Below are 24,230 nucleotides of genomic sequence, written 5' to 3' on the forward strand. Positions count from 1 at the left end.
ATTATGTTTTTTAAGGACTTTGATTGTCGTGGGAAAATGTTGTATTCTGTTTTTACAAAAGGTCGAAGAATGAAGAAATGTTTTTTTTTTTCTTATAAACGTTTTAATTATTTTGGCCAAATTTTTCATCCACAAATGCAAATATAGCAACAAAAAACCCCAACTTTATCTTCTTTCTCAAAGATGTTGAACAGTTCATACAGCTTATAGATAAATCTGACAATCAAAAAGCAAAAGCAATCAAAACCTTGAATATATGCTCCGATCTGAATGTTTTTGTTTAACCCCTGGCTGTTATATGTTTTCTGTGTGTCTTTGTTGTTGAATACTTATTTTGTTAATAAAGATGTTAAATTAAAACAAACAAACAAAAAAAAGTGTCCCGGAAATACATCTAACCAAAAAGTTATGTATGTTGTTACATCAGTTATTACATTATTAAATGCTACATCTGTCATTGTATAAAAGCGTTGCATTTTTCATTTCATTACTTTATTTTTTCATATTATGTATAAATGAAAAAGCACTTTCTTTTTCCCCATATCTTTTTCAGCAGGTTCTTTTTGGTTGAGAAGCTGATTTATAACTGACATGTGACGGGTCAACATTTCCCTCTTCAACCACACGGTGGCGCCAGAGGAACAGTTAAAACTAGTGGAGCACGATCTGGAACCACAAACAGAAATCAAACATTTTTAAATAATAATGAGGAGATAAGAGCGTTTATGAGGAGTAACACTTTATTTATTAGTATATAGATAATATTTATCAAGTATTAATGCATACATGTACATAAATATAGATACAGAAATATCAAATATCCTCATATGAACAAACTTGGCACTGCAGACTTTTCCCAGCGAGTCAAACAACCATGTTTCAATCAGAGACTCCTTAAACATCTCTTTGTCAAAGTTATTTTCTCATTGATTAATGTTTCTCTGATTTATTTATCAATCTAATCTTTCAAAATACAACAATCATGATAAAAATGTCTACTTAAATCAGTCCTCATGTACAAAGATTCTTCATGTTGGTTAGTGAAGTTAAAGGTGCAGAATCAAAAAGGAATTAAGACTTTAAATTTAGTGATTTCAATCAAAAAAACAGGAAACAACCAGTCACTCAAATTGCATGACATAATTCAGAAATGGCACATTTCATTATAAAGGTTTTAATGTGGATAGTTTTCATCTTTTTTTCATATCTGAAAGTAGCTAATACTACAACTACATGGTGATGGTCCAAGCACAGTCTTTATTTGTGCTTGGACCATCACCATGTAATATCTGAATGCTGGTTTCATTGTTTGTCAGGTTTGATTATTTCTAAAGAAGAATAAAAGTTTTACTGAGTTTCACTGAAAAATTTGGGGACATTTTGTAGAAATTTTGGGGTTACTTTTTTTGGGATACTGAAAATATGTGTAAGAATTTTCATATAAATTTAGGCAATTTCTTTAAGATGAACCTTTTATATTGTCCTAAATTGATATCAGCCCGCTGCTTTTCTCATTTAAAAGTTTCATGCAAATATTCATGACTCTAGGAGTGTTTTAAGACTGGAAAAATAAAACCTCCTGTTTCATGGCGAACAGAAAATCCCAATGACTTAATTTTTTGATGTGACTTGAGCTTAAGCCGACTTGAATCCACTGGCAGTTGTAAAAAGCCTTCAACAAACAAACAATGACCACAACTTTCATTTTCATGTTCATATTAATTACATTTTAGTGAATTATTTGTTATCAGGTCGTACTTTTCCCATACAAGTGGGAGAAGCTACTAATGCATTTGAACAAAAGCTCAGGTTTCAGGAGGTTAAGACAGGGACAGTTGGTTTGGTGGGGCAGAAGTCCTCATTATCAAAAAGGAAGACTAATTCAATGCACTGAGGTCTTTGCACACTAAGTTCATATTTATTCAGATGCACAGAAACTACACACTGCATTTAAGATGTTTATTTTGTGTTCATTGTGAAAACTGCAGTTCCAGACATAATAGAGCCACAAAGTAGTGACAATGAAGAAAGAAAAAATAATCTGACTAACCAATCATAGTTATCAGTTATTTGCACAAGTGTGTCTGTCATGGTGCTGTGTCAAAAGGACAGAGCGCATCGTTTTAGTTCAGACTTTATTTCTGTGGTTTTACGGCTTTTGTCATCTATCTATTCTCATCCGAAGTTGAAATCCACAGAATGGGCACAACACTGCTTAGAGGGATGGTATGGTGCATGGGAGAGACGAGAGGGAGCTGCAGTCACTGCTCTGAACAGTCAACAATTCTCTAAAATAACTTGGACAGACACAAAAATAAGCAGCTCAAACTGGCTCAAAAACAAAATAATGATGGACACAACTTTTCTTATCAGAGTAAAAACCCAACTGACAACTGTTTAACAGTTTGGGCTAAAAAAATTGAACTTGGTGTGCAAAAGACTTCACTGTCGCTATTCAGTTGCAGTCGTAATAATATTTAGAGCACATTCAAATAAAGGCATGTGCTTTTTAACTCCTGTATTATTACACCAGTGCATTCTTAGTACTACTGGGTCTACTGGGTTGTCTGGTTTGCAGCCAGCCTAACTCTTAAACAACTGTCTCTGTGGGATCCTTCCCTTTAGGTTGTCACAGGATAAGGTTGTGACTACTACAGCCCATGGCATAGCTTTGGTCCTTGGCAATCTACTGGAGCTGTTCCAAATTGTTGTGTACTTATTGGCATTCAGACCCTCCAAAACAAATGGATTTCCTTTTTGATGTAGTGTCGTCAAATAGAGAACATGCTTCTACCAGCAGCAGAGTTTACACTTGGGGGAAAAAATTATCTTAATGTTAGACTTAACTCTCCTTAACTCAACAGTGTCTGTGCTTCATTTACCCTTTCCACGCTCTCAACAATAAAAGCTGTTTTTTGCTCAGGAAAGCTTCCTTTCCTTCCTTCATCAGCAGGAGTCTGTGTTACATTTTGAAACGTTTCCTCCAATGTCCCCTCTTCATGTAAAAACGAGGAATGGGAGACCTCTCGGTCTCAGATATGTCCTGCTATCTCCAGTTTGGCCTGGTGGATTTGCTAGAGTCCCTAGAATGACTTGACTTGTCAGAGAATGTGCCACTGTCATTCCGTCTGTGGCCTCTAGGGGGAATAAGGGAGTCGTGGGGGGAGGAGCGATGAGTCATCCTGATGCTCTGTGACCTTGTCAGCGGGGATGAGGTGGAACTGTTGGGTGGATCTGAGGGTTTGGGGGTTGTCGAGACTCTCAAAGAGCCTGTTCGGGTAAAAGGGGAGGAGGTGCCAGGTAGGGTCACGGTGGAGAAGGAGGTGGTCTTGGGGGAAGGTTTTGGGGAGGCATCAGAACCAGAGTGGGATGAATGAGGAGGGGCAGGAGGCGTAAAGGTGCTATGAGTCCTTCTGAAAGAAGAAGAGGCGGTGCTTCGAGCAAAACTTGGAAGTGCGGATGAAGAGGTACCTGCTTTGTGCATAGGAGTAGCCGGGGCACTAACGCTGCCCCCTCCTCCTTGAGCAAGTGCCCTTAGTGTGGAGCGGCAAATCTTCTCCTCAGGTTGGGGTTTGGGTTTTGCTACAGGCTTCCGGATGGATGGCTTCCTCTGCAAGTCCTGGCTCTGCTCTCTAGAGGATGCCTGAATACCTGGGACCTTCTGTTCCTTGGGATCCTTGGGGATGCTGGAGCGTCGGGATGAAGGAGCAGTCAGCGGCCTCTCTCCTCGTTTGACAGATGCACTGTTGACATTGGAGACCTTCAGACCAGCAGGTGCTGCAGCGCTTGCCGAACCTTGCTGAGTTCCAGGCTTCTCGGGACGTTTGCCCTGAGATGGAGTACTTCGGCTGGTTCTTGAGATAGGAACTACCCGCCTCATGCCCTGGTTCTCTGAATTGGTGAGGGTGCGGACTGGTTTGTACTTATTAGTGAGAGAGTTGGCTGCAGGTTTACTCCCACCTGACTGAGACTTAGAGGTAGAGGGGTTCTTGGTGGATTGTTTGGAAGATTGTTGTGCCTTGTCTTTAGCAGAAAGCTCTACCTCTGTTTCTTCATTGGTTGCATGACAAGAACCACTCTCAGATCTGCTTTCGTCCTCCAGTGATGCGTCTTGGACTGTCTCGGATTCTCTCTCATCATCGGGGGAAGCTTGATTGGCTGGTTCTTCAACTTTCTCGCAGGCATCTATGGTGAGAGCAGGCAGTTCACTGGCTGATGGAGACTCTGCTGGGCGCCATCTTGGGGAGGTGTCTTGAAGTGATGGGTTGTCACAGCGTGAAACAGGCACCGGTTGGCTACTGATGGGTTCAGGCACTTGCTTCTCATTGGCCAGTTGAGGTTTTAAAGGCATGCCATTGGCAGGAGAAGAGGAAGCTTGCTGACCTCCTCCCTGATTGTCACTCCTATGCTGATCCCTCTCAGTTTCTGTGTGTTTGTCAGTGTTTGAGAGCTCGCTGGCAGCCTCACACACACTGGTCACACACCACACCATCACCTTGTCTTCTTCGCGATCCTCTTCCTCTCTTTGCATATCAGATTCTTCTGCAATCTTAAGGTCATTCTGTGCTTTTTCAACTTTGGATTTGTCTTCTACCTCTAGATCAGTGACTACCAAATCCTCCTGTAGGTGACTGGTGGAAGGCTTATCATTCTTGCTGGTCACCTTTTCAAACACTTTAAGCTCAGGCACCAGCATGCATTTCTCAACAACCACAGACATGCTGGATTGAAACTTCTTGTCACCACTGGTGAGTGGTCCAGTAATGTCCTGATCATCTTTCCTATTTCTTCCTAAATCCCCTCTCAAACCAGATCGAGTTCGATGATCTGGGGGAGATCCCTGGCCGCTCAAACTGGAGCAGAGTCCGTCTTTGCTGTAGGACTGCTGGTTAGCATCAGAGGTAGGTGTAACTGTATTGTTAGTTATGGGGTTGATGGTGTTTAATCGAGGCGGGGTAGCATTGTTGCTGAGGTAAGAGGCGGTTGCATGGTTTGCACTCAAAATTATCTTGGGAGGTGAGGAGGAAGTTTGCACTTGAGGCTGCTGGTTCTGGGGGAAGCTGCTTGTCCTTAGTCTTGGACTGTGTGGGCGAAGCTTAGGCGAAAGTCCTGGACTTGTAACGTCAGGCGAGGCTGATTGAAAAGCCCTCTGTTGGGTCACTTTGTTGTCAGTAGTCCCCATCATCAGGAGCGTGCTCAGTTCACGTTCTGCTGCTATAGACGGCGAGGTGGATGGAGAGTTTCTTGAGCGCCGTAGGCTCCCAGAATGTCCCAGAGTGTTGGGTGAACGTGGGCGGGTCAGGAGCTCCACCAGCAGTCCGGCCTCGCTGTGTCTCGACATGGCAACCGACATATCTGTCTCGCTACTGCACCTTAATCCAAAGGCTCCGCCAACCTACAACAGAGCCATGTAGAGGTAATTTAGACCTAGAGAAGAACTTAAAGTGTATTTGCATTTTAGTGTTTGGTTTGTCATCGCACCTCCTCACCCCCAGCCCAGGAGTGCCTTTTCTGCTCTTCAAGCTCCTGGATCCGCCGCCGACGTGCCGCCTCCTTAGCCTCCCTCTCCATGTTCTCCTTCAAAAGGAAAGACAATGATCTATTTTATACAACTGCCGCTTGAACTTTACAAGATGGTATTAGTGCTTTCACGTAAGAAGGCGTATACATAAACTCTGTCTCTAGTTAATGTTCAAATCTGAATCTGCGTGTGCTTCACCTTGACAGCATCAGTGAACCTGGAGCAGAAGGTGTGGAAGATGCTGAAGCAGTCGTCCAGTCTGAACGTTTCTCTGTCTTCACAGAAGAAGTCGATCAGTTCACTGCCTTCCTTCTTCAGCTGCTGCCGACTGTAGCGCAGCGAGCACAAAGACGAGGTGGCTGACTGATGTACAAAACAAACAAGTTCAAGTATTTCTTTATGCTAACAGGGAGGATAATATTAGCCCTTTAAATTTGATAGAGTATCTGCATCCTTGCCTTACCTGGAGGAAGTCGTCCAGCTGCTGCAGCAGCTCTGTGTCTCTCTGGACGTTTTCCTCTACGGCATGTGTGCGAGATGTCAGCCATTGGAGGTCAGTGTCGAGCGTTTCCAAAGAGATCCTACAAGAAAAATAAAATCCGAACAATGCAAGCACATATATTCGATAATTTCGTCTTTGTTTTAGACTTTATAAATGCATTTTCTATCTGACCTTGCTGCAGGCTGAACATGACTCAACTTCAGAGGAAACTCCAACAGCCTGTTGTCTTTCTTTTGGGCTTCCTGAAGGGAAAACAAGAATTAATCCTCCTCTTGTTTGCCATTTTACTGAAAACTTAAAGTTAAATCTTAAGAGGTCAAAATCCAGATCAGGAAAGAATAAGGGTGTAGTCTGGATAGTCATTCTACCTTGGTAAATGGACTTGAGCTTGCATTTCTAGGGGAGAGAGGGGTAAGATGTGGGTAAGTTTGCCCATCAGCTGTATCTGTGCTTAGGTTTTGTCATGTGATCATGAATCATGAATTCAGGAAGTAGTGTTGGAGAGAAGTAAAGAGGAGAAGTGTTAAAATTTTTTTTTTACCCAAAATAGTTTTTTACCTTTCACAGTAAATTAAAATTCAACTAGGTATAAAAAATGCATTTAACATGATTTACTAATGTATGAAACCATGTAAATCACTTTGATAAAGATCCGGCTGAATTGCTGAAACTGGTAGCTACGGGGCAAAGTGAGCCAAAGGCTATGGAGTGGGTTAAACCGACACCATATGGCGTTCAAATTCAGTTAAGTCTCTGAGGTTGAAAGAGGTTTTAACCAAATTTGAATTTATCCGTCCCGGAACATTGTACTTTTAAAGTCTTAATCGATTTTCACAATGTGATACACTCTGGGACTAATAATCACTGGTTTTTGAAAAGATTTATTTTGGGGCTTTTTGTGCCTTTATTGATAGAGGACAGTGGATAGAGTTGGAAACAGGGACAAGAGAGCGGGAGACATGCCGGAAAGTGCCACAGGCTGGATTCGAACTCAGGCCACCCAAATACATGGGGTACGCCTTACATCATTGGCTCCCAAAGATCTTGGGGTGGGTTGGGGGGTGGGTGGGGGGCTGGGTGGGGTTGTGAGGCTTCGTCTGCTCTGAGGCTACCAAATTAGATTTGCAAACATTGACTAAAACCATGATAAAACAGTTAAGTAGTTTATACGAAGGTCTTTTGATAATAAAAGTATGCATTGGCCTTTTTAGGGTTTTATCAGTGACACAATTACAATCTGTGTTGATTTTTGGTGGCAGTGTGCCACCTTTTCTTCTCTTTTGGGTCCTGGGGGGGCTCCGCTTTTCTTAGGTACATGTAGGGAGGGCTCCAGGGTAAAATGGTTGGGAAACACTGCCTTAAACCACTTGGCCAGGGGTGCCCAAACTTTTTCCACTAAGGGCCACATACAGAAAAAAAATAAGGACGGTAGGGCCACTTTTACATTCCTCACCATGAGGATATTTAAACAATAAAACCAATCTAATATGCTAAGATATGCTATGTTATGGAGTATGTCTAAATAGTTAACAACTGATAAGGTAAATAGACAATCATTTTCAGGATTTTAGGAGGCCAATCAGGTTTCAGGAGGCCCTGTTGGGCCCTGGCTACCACTGGCTCCAACCCTGAAATGTTACTGGTAGTGCTATTTGCAGCAGTAATCTATCAGAGTTATTAATCAAGATATTGTTATGATTTTGGTTGCAAATGTGTCCACTCTTTACAGTGTTGTCCCAAATAAGTCCCAAAAAAAACAGAAGAATACATTTTTGTCAAAATGTTTGTTTACCCAATTGACATGGTAGCACTGCTTTGTGCTGAAACTACAAAGTTCAATACAATCAAGCACAATCTTCATGATCAAATGTGGGCCATGTTTCATTTTATATCAAGAATTTTCTGAGGGCCAGTCAAAAATGGACAGTGGGCTGTGTTTGGCCCTTGGGCCATAGTCCGGACACCCCTGCACTACGCCCTCTGTGCCAAAAATCAGTGATTATGGGTGCAGTCTCAGCCTGGTCTCCACTCTCAAAACCCCAAACCTTGAGGGGTGAAATGTGACTTTAGATTGATGTAGCTAATGTGGTTAGCTATTAGCTACATGCTAAGCCCATTGCATTTGTCTATTTTGGTCCAGTTCCCTCTCTTGTCAGATCCTCTGTGGTCTCTTTTACAGCACACATTGTCCTTCTGACTTTCATGCTTCTTGTTTACTTTCATTGCCATGGCTGTGTTTTTGCTTTACTTCCTCCTTTGGTTGTTCTGCTTTCTGATTGGCTATTGCTCCGTTCCATGTCTGCTTGTCTGTCCTCGGTGCTAGCCACACACAACAGGATGTAAATATTGAACATGATTTAATAATTACGATTTTAGGTTGGATTGCCTCCTATCAGGTCAGAGTGGGAAAAATTCACACAGGATAATTTTTAAGAACATTTTGCTGACTTTGGTCAGAGGGGAGGATTCAGCCTGACAATTAGCACGATTATTGTGTAGTGCGCGGCCCACTTTAATTGCTACATTTGCAGCTACTTCTAAATGTATCATGAGCAAATCAGGCTTCATTTTCATTCCAAGGAGCTGGGGATCAAACCTTCGACCTTCTAACTAAGAGGTGACAGACTATACCTTATGCTTCCTCTAGGTATAGAAATATAAATGTATATTTTGAACGATTCATCCTTCCCTACTACCAAAGTATTCCCACTTGTCCTTTGGTTTATAATGGACTTTAAAAATACATCCATTTGATAGTGCAGCCTCACATCAGCCTCCGCGACCATTCAACAGGAGTTTAGTTCCTGTTTGATCCCCGCCCAGCTCCTACATTGTAGTCTGTCCCAATGCCATGGCAGGCTAACAATGTAAAAAAATAAAAAATAGCCCAATCTTTCTGCAAAAACTTCCACCTTTTCCCAAAGTACTCTTCTTTATTGTATTTGTTAGCTGGTCCGGCCTGAAATGTGGCTGGCACCACTCAACATTGAAACCTATTATGAAAAATCTGAAGAGTCAGCGCTCAGATATGTCCTTTTGAGTTATTTTACTTCCAGATGAGGCAGTGTACAAGCCTTTAGAGTCTGCTCTTCTTCAGCTCTCACTACTCAGCGTTCCAAAAATAAAAAAACAAAGGGGACACTGCTTTCACAGAAGAAGAGCACAGACAGGTTACTGACCAGAGCGACAAAGTGGAGCAGGTTCATGCCAGGTTTGTTGGCTTTTGTGTCAGCCAGAGACAGCAGAGAGGACAGCTTGAAGCCCACTGCGTTTCCTGCATAACCTCCCTGAAAGAAGAACAAATAGCTATGTTCATCATGTTGATTTAGGAATACTTTAACATCTAAAACTATAGGAGTGATATCAAATTTAAAAAGATGCTAACCATGTAAGGGTGTCTAATGATAAAGCATTTCTAAAAGTGTTTTTCTCCATTTAAACGCTATTATGAGCAAAAAGAGCTGATCGAATGTGGAATAAAAGAAGGAAAATGCTTGTGTCTGGGTTAACAGATCAGTCTGTGGTCTTGTTTCCTATCCTCCCTCTCCGTTTCTCGTCTAATTATTCACGGATGCGGTCTTTTTCACTCACAGCGTTGAGGATGTTTCCGGCCTGCAGCACCAGGTGGAGAACAGCATGGAGCTCCTCACAATACATTAACTCTGGAGGAGGAAGAGGAAGTCTTTATTTGCATCAGTGCACAAACAAACAAACAAAACAGACGTCCTCTGCTTGAATCATCATGTGGAGAAAGATTAAAGGTAGTGGAAGAGGGACACATCTTCATACGCTGTAAAAAAGAGGAGGTTATAATCCGGGAGTCCCTGAAGGCATCACAGAGTGTGAGTGCTGTCAGAGGTGGTGTTAGCGTATGGAGGGTTTGTTAGCAAATTCAGGCTGTTATCAAGTTCTCACACATGCTGCTAAAAATACCCAAAGTGTTAGACTGCAGCGGTGCGAGGGGAGGAGACCGATGATGGATGATTCTCTGCAGGTTGTTTGAGCTGATGGCTTCATTTGCATTTATTATTAAGACCTAATCAAGAGAAACGGCAGAGAAGATGACATTTCAAAGGATAACTCTGGTGGGGTTTAATTTTTCTCTTATCTCATGAAAAGAAGAAACCCAATAACACCAGAGTTTAAAATGCTTTTGTAGTGTCAGCTCATGCTACTAGATGCAGTCTGTGCTTATTCATAAGGAAGATAATACTGCCTGGTAAAAAAGCAGTGTTCTGACTGTTGTTCACTGTTTGGACTGGTAAGTGCAGTAACTCCTCTTCTAATCAGCTCAATATAAACCATCAGTTCAGTTTTAAACCGTCATTTCACCCTCTAGATAACACACACCACGGTTTCTTTCCATTTCATTGTTGAATTTGGTTTATTTATTGAGCCAAGTCCTTATCAATGCTATCATTAATAGTTTTCTAATGTTTTTACAATACAGTTTTAACAGAATTGGTAAAAGCTGAGTAGAGCTTGAGTTAGAAAGTTAAAAGTTTGAAGTTGGGTTAGAAAGTGGAAAAAAAGGTGGAAATTTGGGATGAAAATTAATATAAACTGGTAAAAAAAAAGGGTTAGCGGAGGCAGAAAAAGTAAGAAACTTGCAAAAATGGGCATATCAAATTGTAAAATGTGGCATAAAAAGTGGTAAAAGGGGTTAATAGTGGCAATAATGTGTCAACAGAGCCAACAATAGGCAGAGAATGGCAAGATTCGGTTTAAAAGTGGGAAAAATAGGCAGAAAAAAAGTGGTGGAAAGGGTTTAAAATGGACAAAAAAATAGAATAGAAGAATAGAATAGAATAGAATAGAATAGCTTTATTGTCATTGTAACATGTACAACAAAATTCAAAGTGCCCACCAGTCTGTGCAAGGCGTATAAAAGTATAAAATGGGTTTTAAGTTACAAAAAGGGAATTTAACTGATAAAACTGGTGGGAAAAAGTGATGAAAACGGGTGGATGTGGACGTATCAACCTAGACATATCAATGTCAAAGGCACCATGTTTGGTTTGATTTGATGCACAGTGGTGATGCTATAAGCTAATGTTCCTCCCATGCAAGAGCTGCAGTGTTTTTGCACCAGTGTTAAAACAAGACGACATTATGTCTCAGAACCCATAAAACTCGACCACAGTGCTAAACATCCTTTTATCCATCCAAAATATATTTTAAAATTTCAGTCTTGTACCATTTCAACCTTTCCTTCTGTTTTTTTTATATTGCTTTGTCTTTTATTTCTGTAGTCTGACTTGATACGATTGTAAATAAAGCATGTCAACTCACTGATCTTGAGTTCAAATAAAGGTCTGATGATGTTTTTTTTACCTTTGGTAGCAGAGCGAAGGATCTTCAGGTCTCGTTTCATGGCTTCACATGCTCCAGGAAACTCCTCTTTCAACAACATGGACTCGATACGCACCGAGTAACTAGAGAGAAAAATCCATATCAGACACTTTCTAGCTCATTATTTCTCTTCTGTGTTGTTTTTATTGAGCTCTGTCCCTTTTATGTTTGATGCGCAACGATCAAAACAAATATTAACTCCCCTTAAAATGCAAGTCAAAGTGAACCAAAGTGCAGTGTTTGGATGTAAGGCAGTGAGTTTTCTCCACATGAAGAGAACATTTTCCATTAGCTTTATTTCCCATCAGCGTTTTCTCTCTCTTCACCATCTGCTGCTGACTCTGAAAGCTTTAAACCCATCAGTTCTGGAAGAAACCCCCCTCTCTCTTTTTAAAAGACTTTATTCTTTGAGGAGCCACATAAGCGGCAATTTTAAAAGCCAAATGTGTGAGAAAAAATTCAGAAGAACTAGGAGATTTTTTAATATTCAAAGAAGGGATTAATAATCAAAATAAAAACTATATTGCAATTTATTTATTCATTTTTTTTTATTTAACTTTTATTTAACCAGGTAAAGACTCACTGAGATCGAGATCTCTTTTACAAGGGTGACCTGCTCAAGAGGTCAGCAGCACAGGTCACAATAAATAATAAAACTCAGGGACACATGACAAAAAAAAACAAAACAAAAAAAAAAAACAGAGCATGTAATTATATTGTAACGTCCCTCATTTTATGTATTTTTAACAATCACAGGCACTGAATCAAGCTATATTTAAACCAATACAATATTAGAGAGATTAAACTAAGGCTGCACAATAATTCTCTGAATAAACAGGTAGTTTTGTAATTCCCCTCTTCAAAATTCAAAGGCAACTGTTTGTCTTATTTATCATAAATTACTGGTTAACAAACCACCAGAGAATTGCCACATTATGATGAATAGTTTGATAAATGGCAGATTTTTACTAGGTAAATACTAAATATTGCCATATTTTCTAGTTATTACTTGGTAAAATACCAAGTTATTTTTAGGTAATTACCACCTTATTCTTGAGAAATGACTAGACAATCATTCTATCATACTATCATACTAGCACCTTTACCATATCTTCCTGCACCTTTTATATATATGTTTTCTTGCACATATATTTGCACTGTACTTGAATCTGTAAACGGAAGCCTATGCAAACGAAATCTCGTTCTGTATACACCTGCTGCATACTGAATGACAATAAAATCTGTCTAAGTCTAAATCAGTCTATGTAATTACTCTTAAATTACTAGGTAATTACTCTGTTTTTAAGGCCCACTAAAATTAAATGTAACCAAAAATATAATCCCTTTGTCTCTTGAAATAGTCTGACTTTTGCCCCCCAAAATTGCTCAATAGTTGCCTCTTAAAGAACTACATATGTGGAAAGATGGAGAGTTGAACACAGCCTCTCACCTGGGCAGCTGAATCAGCAGGTACACAAACGAATCAGCCAATGAGAGCTTAGAAATGTCGCCCCGGTACCTTTTCAGCTTCTCAACCTTCAGGAGTGAAAAAAAAAAAAAAAAAGATAAACAAAAGAAAGACACCTTTAATGTCCCTGTGTGTGGTTTCATGTGTGTATGTATTTAGTAGGACTTTTGTTGTGATTATATTTAACCAGTCGAGGACTGTCCAGCTTTAAGAGGACGTTTCTATGATGTTCTCTTAGTTGTGCTTGCAGTTAAGTCAAATCATGCTGAAATCACACTGATTAATTTTGACAACTTTTTCTTTATGACTTTAACAAACATGCTCAACAGCACCCCTGCAGGCTGGAGCAGGAATTGATAAATAATTCACATTTCACTACCTGAGACTAATCCAAAGTCTGACTGACTCAGAGGATGTGATTGTGTATCTCTGTGTCTCACCTCGTCTGTTTCTGGCAGCAGTTTCAGCAGCTCTCTCAGAGGCTCTGCCCCAAACACCTCACTGTTACCATGTTGAATATCATCGACTATCATCTGATTGGACCTGGAGGAAGAAGAGGTATTAAAATAGCTAAACTTTCTTGCCAGGAAAGATTCATTTTAAGTAGGGCTGTCAGACAATTACAAATTTTTAATCCTGATATATCTCAGAATTTTTCTCTTCTCATCTTTGAATTCCTCTATTCTGCATTTAAATTGTTTTTGTTTCATGTTGGATTTTTGTACTGTCTTTAATCTATAATTAAAACTTCCTGTTTGAATACAGATCTTTTATTTTGAAGGAAAATAAGGGACTTTAAGTAGCTCAAAGATTATGACTTAAACCTAACCACAGAAAGAGAGTTTTTCGTGAATTAAGGAGGATTGTCCACTGGCCCCCTGTCCTTGTTAAAATCTATTTTAAAACATAATTGTTTTTAAATCCTTAAATGGATCCCAAGTACATTTTTTGAATTTCAAAAGTTTACTGTCAAGATTCTTCTTCTTCAGATCTGCTGATCAGCTCTGTCTTGTTGTGTCAAAGTCTCCATCAGTAACCTGAGGTGATGGAGTGTTTTCTGCTGTAGCACCTGAATTGTGAATGAGCTTCCTTTGGAAATCAGAATGTCCCCCACCTTTCCTACTTTTAAATCCTGTCTTAAAATTTATTTTCATTCCTTGGCTTTTAACTCAGCATTAAATTTGTGGGATTTCCTGTGTGTTTTTTTCCTTTACTTGCTTTTGTTTGGGGTTCTTTTTAATGTTTTTGTGTGTTTTTAAGCACTGTAGTTACTTTAATTTTTAGAGTATTTTATGATGTTCTATGTCCACTGGGGTTTTATGTTTTATTTATGTTTAGTCACTGTGCAGCACTTAAGTAAACATAATGGTTTGTAAAATGTGCTGTATTAATAAAGTGGATTGGAAAAAAACCCAGTTAAAAAATGATATTCACAACTTTTGACTTTTCCACATTAAGAAAAAGTGTCACAACAGCAGAATTCATAAAGTTAACTGAGGGGGATAAATTTTATTTCAAAACACTTCAAACTAAGGAAAAACCCAATAATGGTTAGGCCAACACTTCCTGCGCCACAGTCGAGGTCGCCCCACTATAGAGGTCTGCCTCCTCAAAAGTCGACTGTTAGACGTCAGTGTGAACACTTGTATTTTCACTGGTAAAGTGCAGGGAATATGACTGTTTGACTAGACATGATGTGAAATTTAATTGGCCAATATATCGGTTATCTGAATTCATCAACCCCCAAAAACCCATATGGTTTGGGCCCTAGTACACATAAATAAACCTAAACACATATAAAAAGAAATAAGAAAGGGGCTACTTAGGAACACAGGCAAACATCCTTATTACCAAACCCTTTATTCTCCCTTTGCTGATAATCTAAGGTAGGCAATGACAGGAGCCCATAAGGCTAAATACTCCTCTATTCTCACATGGAGCTCAGCTGCTATCTCCTCCATCAAAAACACTTTCTTTAACCTCCCTCTCCATTGTTGAAAGGTGGGCGGCAGTGGTTTAACATTATCGTTTTTCTCACTACCAGTTGAAAAATATGTAATAGTTAAAGTTTTTCTTCATCCATAGCCCCGTTAGTGATTAAAGCTGATATAAAACAATGGATCCAGTGGTAGGTCAACATTCAGAATGGACTGGATTTCTGTCCAGAAAGTTTTGGGCGTTCTCAAAAATTTCCGATCCGTCTGCAAATCCTCCAACATAGATTGGTTTTATTTCTACCATATTTCACTACTTCAAGGCATCTTAAAATCTCTTGTCTTCACTTTCCAGTTGAATTATTTCCAGGTTAGACTGCTCGCTATTATACATCCGCTTTCACACTCTTCTCTCCCTTCTCCACTTCAGTAACATTCATTTCCTATTCCCACTTTTCTTTTGTAAGCAGAATTCCCTGATAAATGTGTTTGTAAATACTGTGGAGGAGATCGGTAGTTGTTGGGTTATGAGATTATTGCAGATCAGTGTTTGTTTCTGTTTCACACATGTTCGTCCCTCATGCCTGTATGTCTCTCAGCGTGTTTGGAAAGCACTGTGTGTGAACAGACTGAAGCAACACCACAACATTAACAGACAGGACTCTCTCTTACTCAGGGGCGCTCAACAGACACATATAAGGAGGAAAATCTACACAATTAATTTTTGTGATTTACTGATGATTTCAGTGCACGTGTGTAGGATCAGTAGCATTGTTGCTAGCATCCCGGCTAACAGTTTCCTCATTTTAAAGAGTGTGTGAAACTCTTATTGGGTTCTGAATTTGAAATTGGTAAATCACATCACATTTTCAACCCATGTAGCCACCTTTAATCCACTTTACAGCTTTTTTTGTGCCTCATTTTACCATTTTTTGCCTGTTACTAGTATATTCCCTTTTTTTGTCAGTTTTTACCAATTTTTCCCCCCTTTTTTACACATTATTTCCATGTTTGTTTGTTTTTTTAACTAATTTTTGCCACTTCTTTTGCCACTTAAAAATCATTTTTGCTACTTTTTTGCCACTTATGACTTATTTTTTCCATTTTTTTTTTTTGCCACTTTCCACCCTTTGTTGCCACATTTTAGCCACCTGTCTCCTATTTTTGCTGCTTCTTTTGAACTTTTTTAAACCCCTGTTGCCACAGTTAACCCATTTTTGACACTATTTTGACACTTTTTTGCCTATTTATACCTCTTTTTTTGCTACTTTTTGTCATTTGTTGCTAATTTTTGCTACTTGTTGCCTATTTATGCAAAATTTTTTCCCTGTTTGCATTTTTTCCTCTTGTGGCCCATTTTTGCTGCTACTTTCCCTTTTTTTTTTGCAAGTTTCCACATATATATGCTTGTTTTTTTGCCACTTTTCACCTATTTTTGCCATCTTTTGCCCTTTAATGACAATTTTTTGCCATCTCTCAGCTATTTTTGCCACTTCTTATACCTCTTAAAACCTAGTTTTGCCACATCTTTAAAACTTTTTCCCATTTTGTCTCTTTTAACCCATTTTTGCAACTTTTTACCACTTTTTTGTTACTTTTTGCCTCTTTTCACCCTTAGTTGCCGTATTATAGCCATTTCTGACTCTTTTTTGGAAACTTCTTGCCAATTTTGTCACTTTTTTGCCACTTTTCACCATTTATTGACATTCTAAATCTATTGTCTCCACTTTTTTGTTACTTTTCACTTCTTTTCACCATTTGTTGCCAGATGGACCTGGCAGATGGATTTGTTTCACACATCTATCTGGAAAACCTTCAATACTAAGCGTTTGGGAAAGGGCAGAGCTTTTGAAAAAAACTCAGAGTGTGATTGGATGAACGTTCTGTCTGTCACATCTCTATGGGCCAATCAGAGCAACAGAAGATGTGACGTAGCCGCTATCAAGCTGCATGTGCTCAGCTACTGAGGAATAACGCAAACCGGGACAACTATAGACATGTAAGTACTCAACTTTTGTTGTTTTTGAAAAGAAAACAACTCACTGCTGTTCTTTGTTCTTCTTTTAATGAAGAAATGTCATTAAGTTCTGATAAAACGCTTTAGCAGCATCCACGCTAATCTCTTCCGCCATGATTACACTGGCCTCTTGTCGCTGCTTGCTTTTGTCACGACTCCGCTGTGCCTGAAAGTACTGCCCCTCGACGCTGATTGGCCCTGTCACTTTCTAACCCGGGCCCAAACAATTCAGGCAGGAGCTTTGGAAGATGGATTCGCCACTGAGAAACACGGAAACAGGCATATCCAGCTGCTTTGCAAGGTTACCATTTGTTGCCACTTTTAACCCATTTTCTTACATCTCTTTTCACAATTTTTGAATTATTTTCCATTGAAGTTGTTTTAGCTTCTTCTATTGTATTCCCTGGCTTCCTGATGTTAGTTCACATCATATATTGGTTTTGATGTCTGACATTACTTCCCTAAAGGTTTAGTTCTGTGTGCCTATTCACATCGTTATCATTGACAAAAAATGTAATTCTGTTTCATTCTGGTGTACATTTTTGAAATGGCTATGGTGTTCTACAGCATAAATAAATAAATAATGAATTTTGTTGCTCTGATAAAAGTGACTGTGATGGATTTTATATATACAGCTAAACTTTACAATGGACCATGGTTTTGCTGACCTCCATGGACCCCCAGAGAGCTTTCCCCTTTATCCCTGGGCGGCCTTGGTTTCATAGATCCTTTGGGTGTTTTTTGTTGTAATGCAGCTCTTTTTTGTTGTTATAAGAACATTTAAACACTCTAAAGCTTCCTTTTCTCTGTATTGTTGGTTTGCATCTCTTGGTTGTTTCATGAGGCTTTGCATTTGTTTTGCATTTTCCTGGTTGTGTCTCCTCATTTTGAGTTTTTTTTACCTCTCAGTGTGACACTGAAGAGTTCCCTCTCTGTCAGTTTAAATCTTTTAAGGGGTGTTTTTTCTGTCTCACTGTTGTCTTTGTGTCATTTTTTGTTTTAAATCTTCTCGAGGTAACTATTCACGTTTTTTTTTGTTTTTTTTTGATATTTTGTACCTTTAATGGCTGTTCTTTTATCACCTTTTCATAAAACTGCATTAGACGTATTATTTCCATCAGTCCATATAAACTTTTCATGTTAGGTGTCAAAGTTCTGGAGCAGATGCTGTTTGACACTGTACAATACATTTGAACCAGCCACATGCCACATGCCAGCATGGCCTCATTTGTTTACCCATAATACCCTTGCATGAGGGCGAGGAGACACATCACGCCATCACACAGCCACGCTCCTCCACCTTTTCTGACAGACTTTCTGTTCTTCATCACAGAGGAGATACAGTAGAGGTGTCTCAGTCAGAGCTGTTCAAATCATCACCTAACCATGCAGACTCAAACATCTGTGATCTTAAATGTGTCATTCTGAAGAGCTCAGATATTATATGATATTATTAAAAGGGGCAGCGTTTAGGAACAACAGCAACTCAGCTATGAAGCAAAAGACCAGGTGAATCACAGAGTGGGGTCAAAGACCACTAGGTTCATGTTTTCATCAAACTTTTCTGTGGTGTTTGAATAGAGAGTGAAGCCATACCTGTTGTTGAATTTACCTGCATGTTTGATATTTGTAAAATCAGCCTGTTTAATATCTAATAAATAAACGTTATAAGAAACCTTTTTAATCATGTGTAAATGTGTCTGTAGGGTCAAAAGCTGGATAAAAGAAATAAAAATATTCCTTTGTAGGTATTTTAACGTTTCAAAGGGAGCGTTTTTATGGTTAAATATTTACTTAACATTTTGCACAGCTTCAGACAACAATGGAAAATCTCAGCCGAGAGATTTACCTCTTGAACTGTTTGAGGAAAATCCCAATGTTCATGACTCGCTTAGGGTCCAGAATAGTGACCTGGTTGAGAGAGAGAGAGAGCGACAGACGGGAGAGAGAGAAGGTGAACAGGTGTCGGTGTGAGGTCAGAGCCCAGGTGGAAACTGCCCGGACACACCTTTAACAAACAGCAGCACACGCCAACCTGCATGTCACACAAATGCACACACCTCCTCTTTGGCTTCCCTGAAGGAGCTCCTGGTCTTCCCTCCCCTGGTGGGCGTGGCCTTGGCATTTGACTGACAGTCGTTCTGACCAAAGAGCTCCTCGATGGTCTGGACGTCGATCTGGAACTGCTGCTGCACCTGACCCTGAGTCCACAGGTTAGCCCGCCCCTTCACCTGCAGCAGGTGACCAAAAACAGACAGAGAGGTTTCAGGGAGGGTTTAAGTCCGACTGGTTCTAACAGACCACATCACCCCAATTCTAGCAGCTTTATATCACCTTTCTTTTAGTTTTAGAACTGATTTGAAGAATTTTACCCATAACTTTTAAGCTTTGTATCAGCATTTTTAACCCCTCATGAGCTAGTTTGCAGCCTCAGGTCCTCAGGTAGGGCGCCCTGGTTGTTCCAAAGTCGAGACTTAAAACTGAAGGTGATAAGGACTCTCCAACAGGGGCCCTCGACTTTGGATCAACCTGCCACTTCTAGAAACTAATTTTTAGTCTCGCTTTCACTTGATGTTGTCTTCTTAGTTCCTTTTTTACACTTCATAAAATTTTTTAACCCTGTCTTATTTCCTTTTATTCTTTTTTATACCATTCATTCCAGATTAAACTCATATTACCACCTCACCCTTTTGGCTTTAATTTATTTGTGATTGTCTTTATGTTTTTGCTTTTTTTCCATTCCTATAAATTGTACAATTTTTATTGTTTTTTTCTTTTCTTGCTTCTATTGCCTATGTATTTCAAAGCTTTCATGTTTTCAGTAGTGATGCACATGATTTTGGATTTTTTCTGATTGGAAGTAAATGAATTTACAGAAGAGAATAAGGGCCACTGATTTGTTTTATTTGAACTTTTTTCTAATTATGAGAAAAAAAACAAATTCTAGGGTAAAAAAATCATTCTGAGATCAAATTTAGAATTTGGAGATAAAGGTTAGAATTCTGACTGAAAAAAAAGTCTTTGAGAGAAGTTTTCCATCAAGTTCTATTAAAAAAAATCAGAAATCTGAGAAATAATCCAATTTCTGGATTTGATCTAAAAATTCAGACTTTGATTTTAGTTATATATGAGAATACTGTTTTTTTTCCTCAGACTTACCTATATATTAGAATACTGACTGATATCAAAATTGTAATATTTATTTCTTCGAATTCTTACTTTGATCTCAACTTTCTGATATTTTACCCTGAATTCTAACATTGATCTCAGAAATCTGACTTTGAACATGATTCTAACTTTTATTTTAGACTTCTGACTTTGATCTTAATTAGTGTGATATCAGAATTCAGATTTTTTTCTCAGACTTCTGAATTTAATCTCCAAATTCTGACCTTGATATCAGAATTCTGAGGGAAAAAAGTCAGAATATTGAGATCAATGTTCTTCCCATTTTATATAACTGTTTAAACCATTCTTATTGTTGTTATTGTGTATCACTTCCCTTCTTTAATACCATTTTATCACTTCTATATTCTATCCTCCTTTCTCTGTTTTTCATCTCTGCTTATTGTTTTATCTGTTTAGGTTTCTTTTAATGGTTGTGTTCTCTTAAATCTTTGGTCCTCTTGGTCTCAATAATGTTTCTGGGGTCCCATGGGTTTCTATAATATGATTTCTGGATACTTATGATCACTCATGATGTCTGGGTTCTTATGGCGTTTGGGTAACATTTTCACTTTGGGATCTCCTGCTCTCAGGATTTGTTTCACTGTTGGTTGTGTTGTTTTCTTGTTCTTTGGGTTCTGTTGCTTTCTTCTTCTGTTTGTTTCTGCACATGTCCAAGCATGTTGTAAACCCTGGTTTTAAAAACTACTATACAAATAAAGTTATCACAAGAGGATTTTATAAACTGAAAATGTGACTGAATTTACTGAGCTTTAACTCTACCTGATCCTCTGGGATTGTCTTCCAAAAGAAACTCCTCACTCTTTTCTTCTTCCTCAGGCCTTCTGCAGGGTTTCCCAGCCCAGGGAGCAGGGGCAGCAAGGGAGGTGGAGGAGGAAGAAGAGGAGGTGGTGGGGGTGGAGGTGGAGGAGGAGGGGGAGCAGGGGGCGTCGGTCTGGTCCGGTTGATACCAGAAAATGAAGACGATGTAGGATGAGGTGCAGCAAGAGGAGATGTTGGAACGGCCACGGCGGCGCCTTCCTCCTGCAGGGAGAAACCCTCCCTCTCATTGGCAGGGGAGACGCTGCCCATCACATGCATTCCTGCAGTTGATTGGATGGGGGATGATGGCAGATAGTTTGGTCACCGAGCTGATGGGTAACCATGATGGCAGGTGTGGTGATGGCGAGGGAGGTCAGTCATCACTTCAGGAGCATCCAGAGCTGTTGTTGGGTCGACGGTCAGAGAGTTAAAAGAGAGAGAGAGAAAAAAAAAAAAGACGTTAAAAAGTTGTTTGGTATCCCCGTTATCAGGATTATGCCTCAGTGTTTACGTGTGTCCGCTCCTTTCTCAGCCTCTCCTTTATTATAATTTCACACATGTAGTACCATATGATTTGGTGAGTCAGTTTAGGAGCGTTTATTTCTCAACTCAAAATATGCAAATATTATGTAGTATAAAAAATATAAAACCTAAAGTTTTTACCAAACTGCTTTCAAAATTAGTGATGTTACCTGCATGATATCGTTACAGGCAGATATGAACAATTCTTCAGATATATACAACATATATTTTAAAATATATATAACATATTTTATAATATAAATAAATCTGCCTCTATCAGATGTAAAGAGCAGTACTGGCCGTATAAAAAAATATAAAGTCTGTTTAAAGGACTAAAATAAAACATTTCAAACATTTAATTCCAATATAACACTCATATCAGAGGAGGAAGTGTGTTGTGACTAGATAAAGCTCCTGATTTCTGTTTTATTCATGAAGCTTTAGCATGTATGTCACAATTAATAAATTAAAAGTAAATAAAATATTTAAACCTGGATGTTAAACATTTACTTTTCAGCTGAGCTGTTAGCTCTTTTCATTCCTTATAATTAATGTGTTTGTTTTCTCTGAACAGTCAAACGTGGAGTTTCTTTATCCTGATCCTCTATCACACGTGTACTCATATAAAACTCTGATCCACAAACCTGATTCACACCTTGTCCTCAAACATCCTGAGTCTCACCTGGCAGTGAGCACGCCTGCTGCTAAAGAGCTCGTCAGCTCTCTGTCTGGACTCTGACTAAACGAGCGAATTCAAGAACTAAGAAAAAAAAGCACATTTCTTTAAAGGTTAATGCCAGAGAGTATCATGACCATAAAACGTAACCCAGATGTCAGATAAAACATGTCATGTTGATCAATATTTAAATGTAAATTCCTTGTCTAGCCTACTTTGCATCCTGAGTAAAAGATATTGCCTTAAGAATCACTTAAGAGATAGAGAAGCAGAAAATCCAGAGCTAGAGCCAGGGGGGCCTGTTTAAGGTCATGCCACAGCATCTCAATCAGGTTCAAGTAGACAGCAGAATTTATGGTTCCAGGTCCAGGTCCTAAAGCAGCAAAGCAGCCCCAGACCGTCACACTATCACCACCATGTTTGACTGTTGGCATGATGATCTTTTTATCAAATGCTGTGTTAGTTTTTACTCCAGCTGTAACAGGAAGTTCAACTTCTGGTCAGCCCAGAATATTCTCCCAAAAGTTTTAGTGATCATCAGGATGTTTTTAGTCAAATGTGAGTCAGGCCTTTGAGTCCTTTTTTGTCAGCAGTGGTTCTGGCCTTGGAACTCTCCCATGATGCCATTGTTGTCCAGTCTCTTTCTTATGGTTGAACTCTGACAACTGAGTCATTGAATCTTGCAGGTCTTTAGATGTTGTTCTGGGATCTTTGGGACCATCTGGATGAGTCGTCGATGTGCTCAGGCCCACCACCCCTGGGAAGGTTCTCCACTGTTCCAGGTTTTCTCCATTTGTGGATAATGGCTCTCAGTGTCACCTTAGAAATGGCTTTTTAACCCTTTTCAGATGTCAATGACTTTGTTTCTCATCTGTTCTCGAATTTCTTTAGATGGCTCCATGATGTGTTGGAGATCTTTAGCCTACTTCACTTGGTCAGACAGATTCTATTTAAGGGATTTCTGGATTCAGCAGGTCTGGCAGTAATCAGGTCTGGGTGTAGATAATGAAACTGAACTAAACTTTCCAAAAAAAGTGGTTAATCTCAGTTAATTCATGATAAACAAGGGGGCAATGACATTATCATTGTATTCTATATTGTTACCTTTAAACACATGCAGTGGTGCTGCTGCTAGAAATGGACACAAACTCTTAAAGCAGCTGATGTCTGTTTTTTAATGAAAACTTGTAAATTTAAAAACCTTGGGATGCCAAATTGGCCCTCAACATAACTATGTGTTATCAGATCATACTACACTATAAAATATGTACTATACTCTTATTGTCATCGTTATTAAGCTTATTTTGTATAGTACTGTGTCAGCCATGTATTGTGTTGTATCGTATCATCCTCTGCCATGAGTAAACTTGTGATTCCCTTCCACTATTCAGGCCTGCCCATAGAATTTTGCATGCATGTGTGTTGGATCAGTGCTATCATCCTGGCTAACAGTTCCCATATTGTAGAGAAGAAAAGTGTGTCAAGCTATAACTGGGTCTGATTTTGAAATTGTTAAATTGTGCAACTTTTAACCCGGTTTTACCATATTTTGGCACTTTTAACCCATCTAAGATTCTTTTTACCCCCGCCGATGAAATCGGCAGGGGGTTATAAAAAGGGTTCCCTATCTTTGTTTGTTTGTTTGTTTGTTTGTATGTGTACAAGATAACTCGAGAACGGAAAGTCGGATCTTCACCAAACTTTCAGGGGATATTGGGATAGTGACAGGAAAGAATCGATTCAATTTTGGTGATGCTCCGCCCACCCGTTTGTTTTTTGTCTGACTTTGAAATTTTGAACACCATAGTAATCAATGGGAGCGTGACTTCCTCAGTGGCGCTGCTTAGGCATGGGTCTGCCACCTCAGACAGCCATTCCAGTTGTTGTTGTTTTTAGCCCATTTTAGCCACTTTTTGCCACTTATAACCAATTTTATGCCACTTTGAGCCCATTTAGGTCAATTTGCCAATTTATGTCTTTTTTACCCATTTTCACTACTTACAAAAAATTTTTGCCACCTCTAATTTCCTTTAACAGTTTTTGTCAACTTTGAGCCCATTTTACAACCATTATTGCAGCTTACCTAACTTAATACATTTTATACCCATTTTCACCACTTAGAACCCATTTTTGCCCACTTTGGCCACTGTTTGCCACTTCTTTTTTATCAATTGATGCCATTCTTAAGCAATTTATGCCACTTTCTTGCATCTTTATATGCATTTGCCACTAACTTTTGCCACTTTATGAC

At 39.2% G+C, this 24,230-nt stretch overlaps 1 protein-coding gene across 9 annotated transcripts in view; it reads right to left on the reverse strand.

Annotated features, from left to right (window-relative positions):
- Positions 1-740: 740 nt before the first annotated feature.
- Positions 741-24,230, reverse strand: part of LOC121504586 (FH2 domain-containing protein 1-like) — a 46,249-nt gene continuing 22,759 nt past the window's right edge. For 4 of the 9 annotated variants that reach the window (XM_041779499.1, XM_041779497.1, XM_041779494.1 and 1 more), the window contains 14 exons: positions 21,948-22,063; positions 20,743-21,182; positions 18,855-19,025; positions 18,644-18,705; positions 13,284-13,386; positions 12,826-12,911; positions 11,358-11,458; positions 9,615-9,685; positions 9,203-9,310; positions 6,195-6,265; positions 5,985-6,102; positions 5,720-5,884; positions 5,482-5,577; positions 741-5,395 (listed from right to left, as the gene is read on the reverse strand). In XM_041779499.1, coding sequence (XP_041635433.1) covers positions 3,047-5,395; positions 5,482-5,577; positions 5,720-5,884; positions 5,985-6,102; positions 6,195-6,265; positions 9,203-9,310; positions 9,615-9,685; positions 11,358-11,458; positions 12,826-12,911; positions 13,284-13,386; positions 18,644-18,705; positions 18,855-19,025; positions 20,743-21,060 — 3,819 coding nt within the window. In that variant the 5' untranslated portion in view covers positions 21,061-21,182; positions 21,948-22,063 and the 3' untranslated portion in view covers positions 741-3,046. Of the gene's footprint in view, positions 5,396-5,481; positions 5,578-5,719; positions 5,885-5,984; positions 6,103-6,194; positions 6,266-9,202; positions 9,311-9,614; positions 9,686-11,357; positions 11,459-12,825; positions 12,912-13,283; positions 13,387-18,643; positions 18,706-18,854; positions 19,026-20,742; positions 21,183-21,947; positions 22,064-22,194; positions 23,497-24,230 lie in introns of those variants that run through there. The other 5 variants (XM_041779495.1, XM_041779502.1, XM_041779498.1 and 2 more) reach the window with 3 other exon arrangements.

The sequence above is a fragment of the Cheilinus undulatus genome, linkage group 22, assembly GCF_018320785.1.
Source record: "Cheilinus undulatus linkage group 22, ASM1832078v1, whole genome shotgun sequence".
NCBI lineage: Eukaryota > Metazoa > Chordata > Actinopteri > Labriformes > Labridae > Cheilinus > Cheilinus undulatus.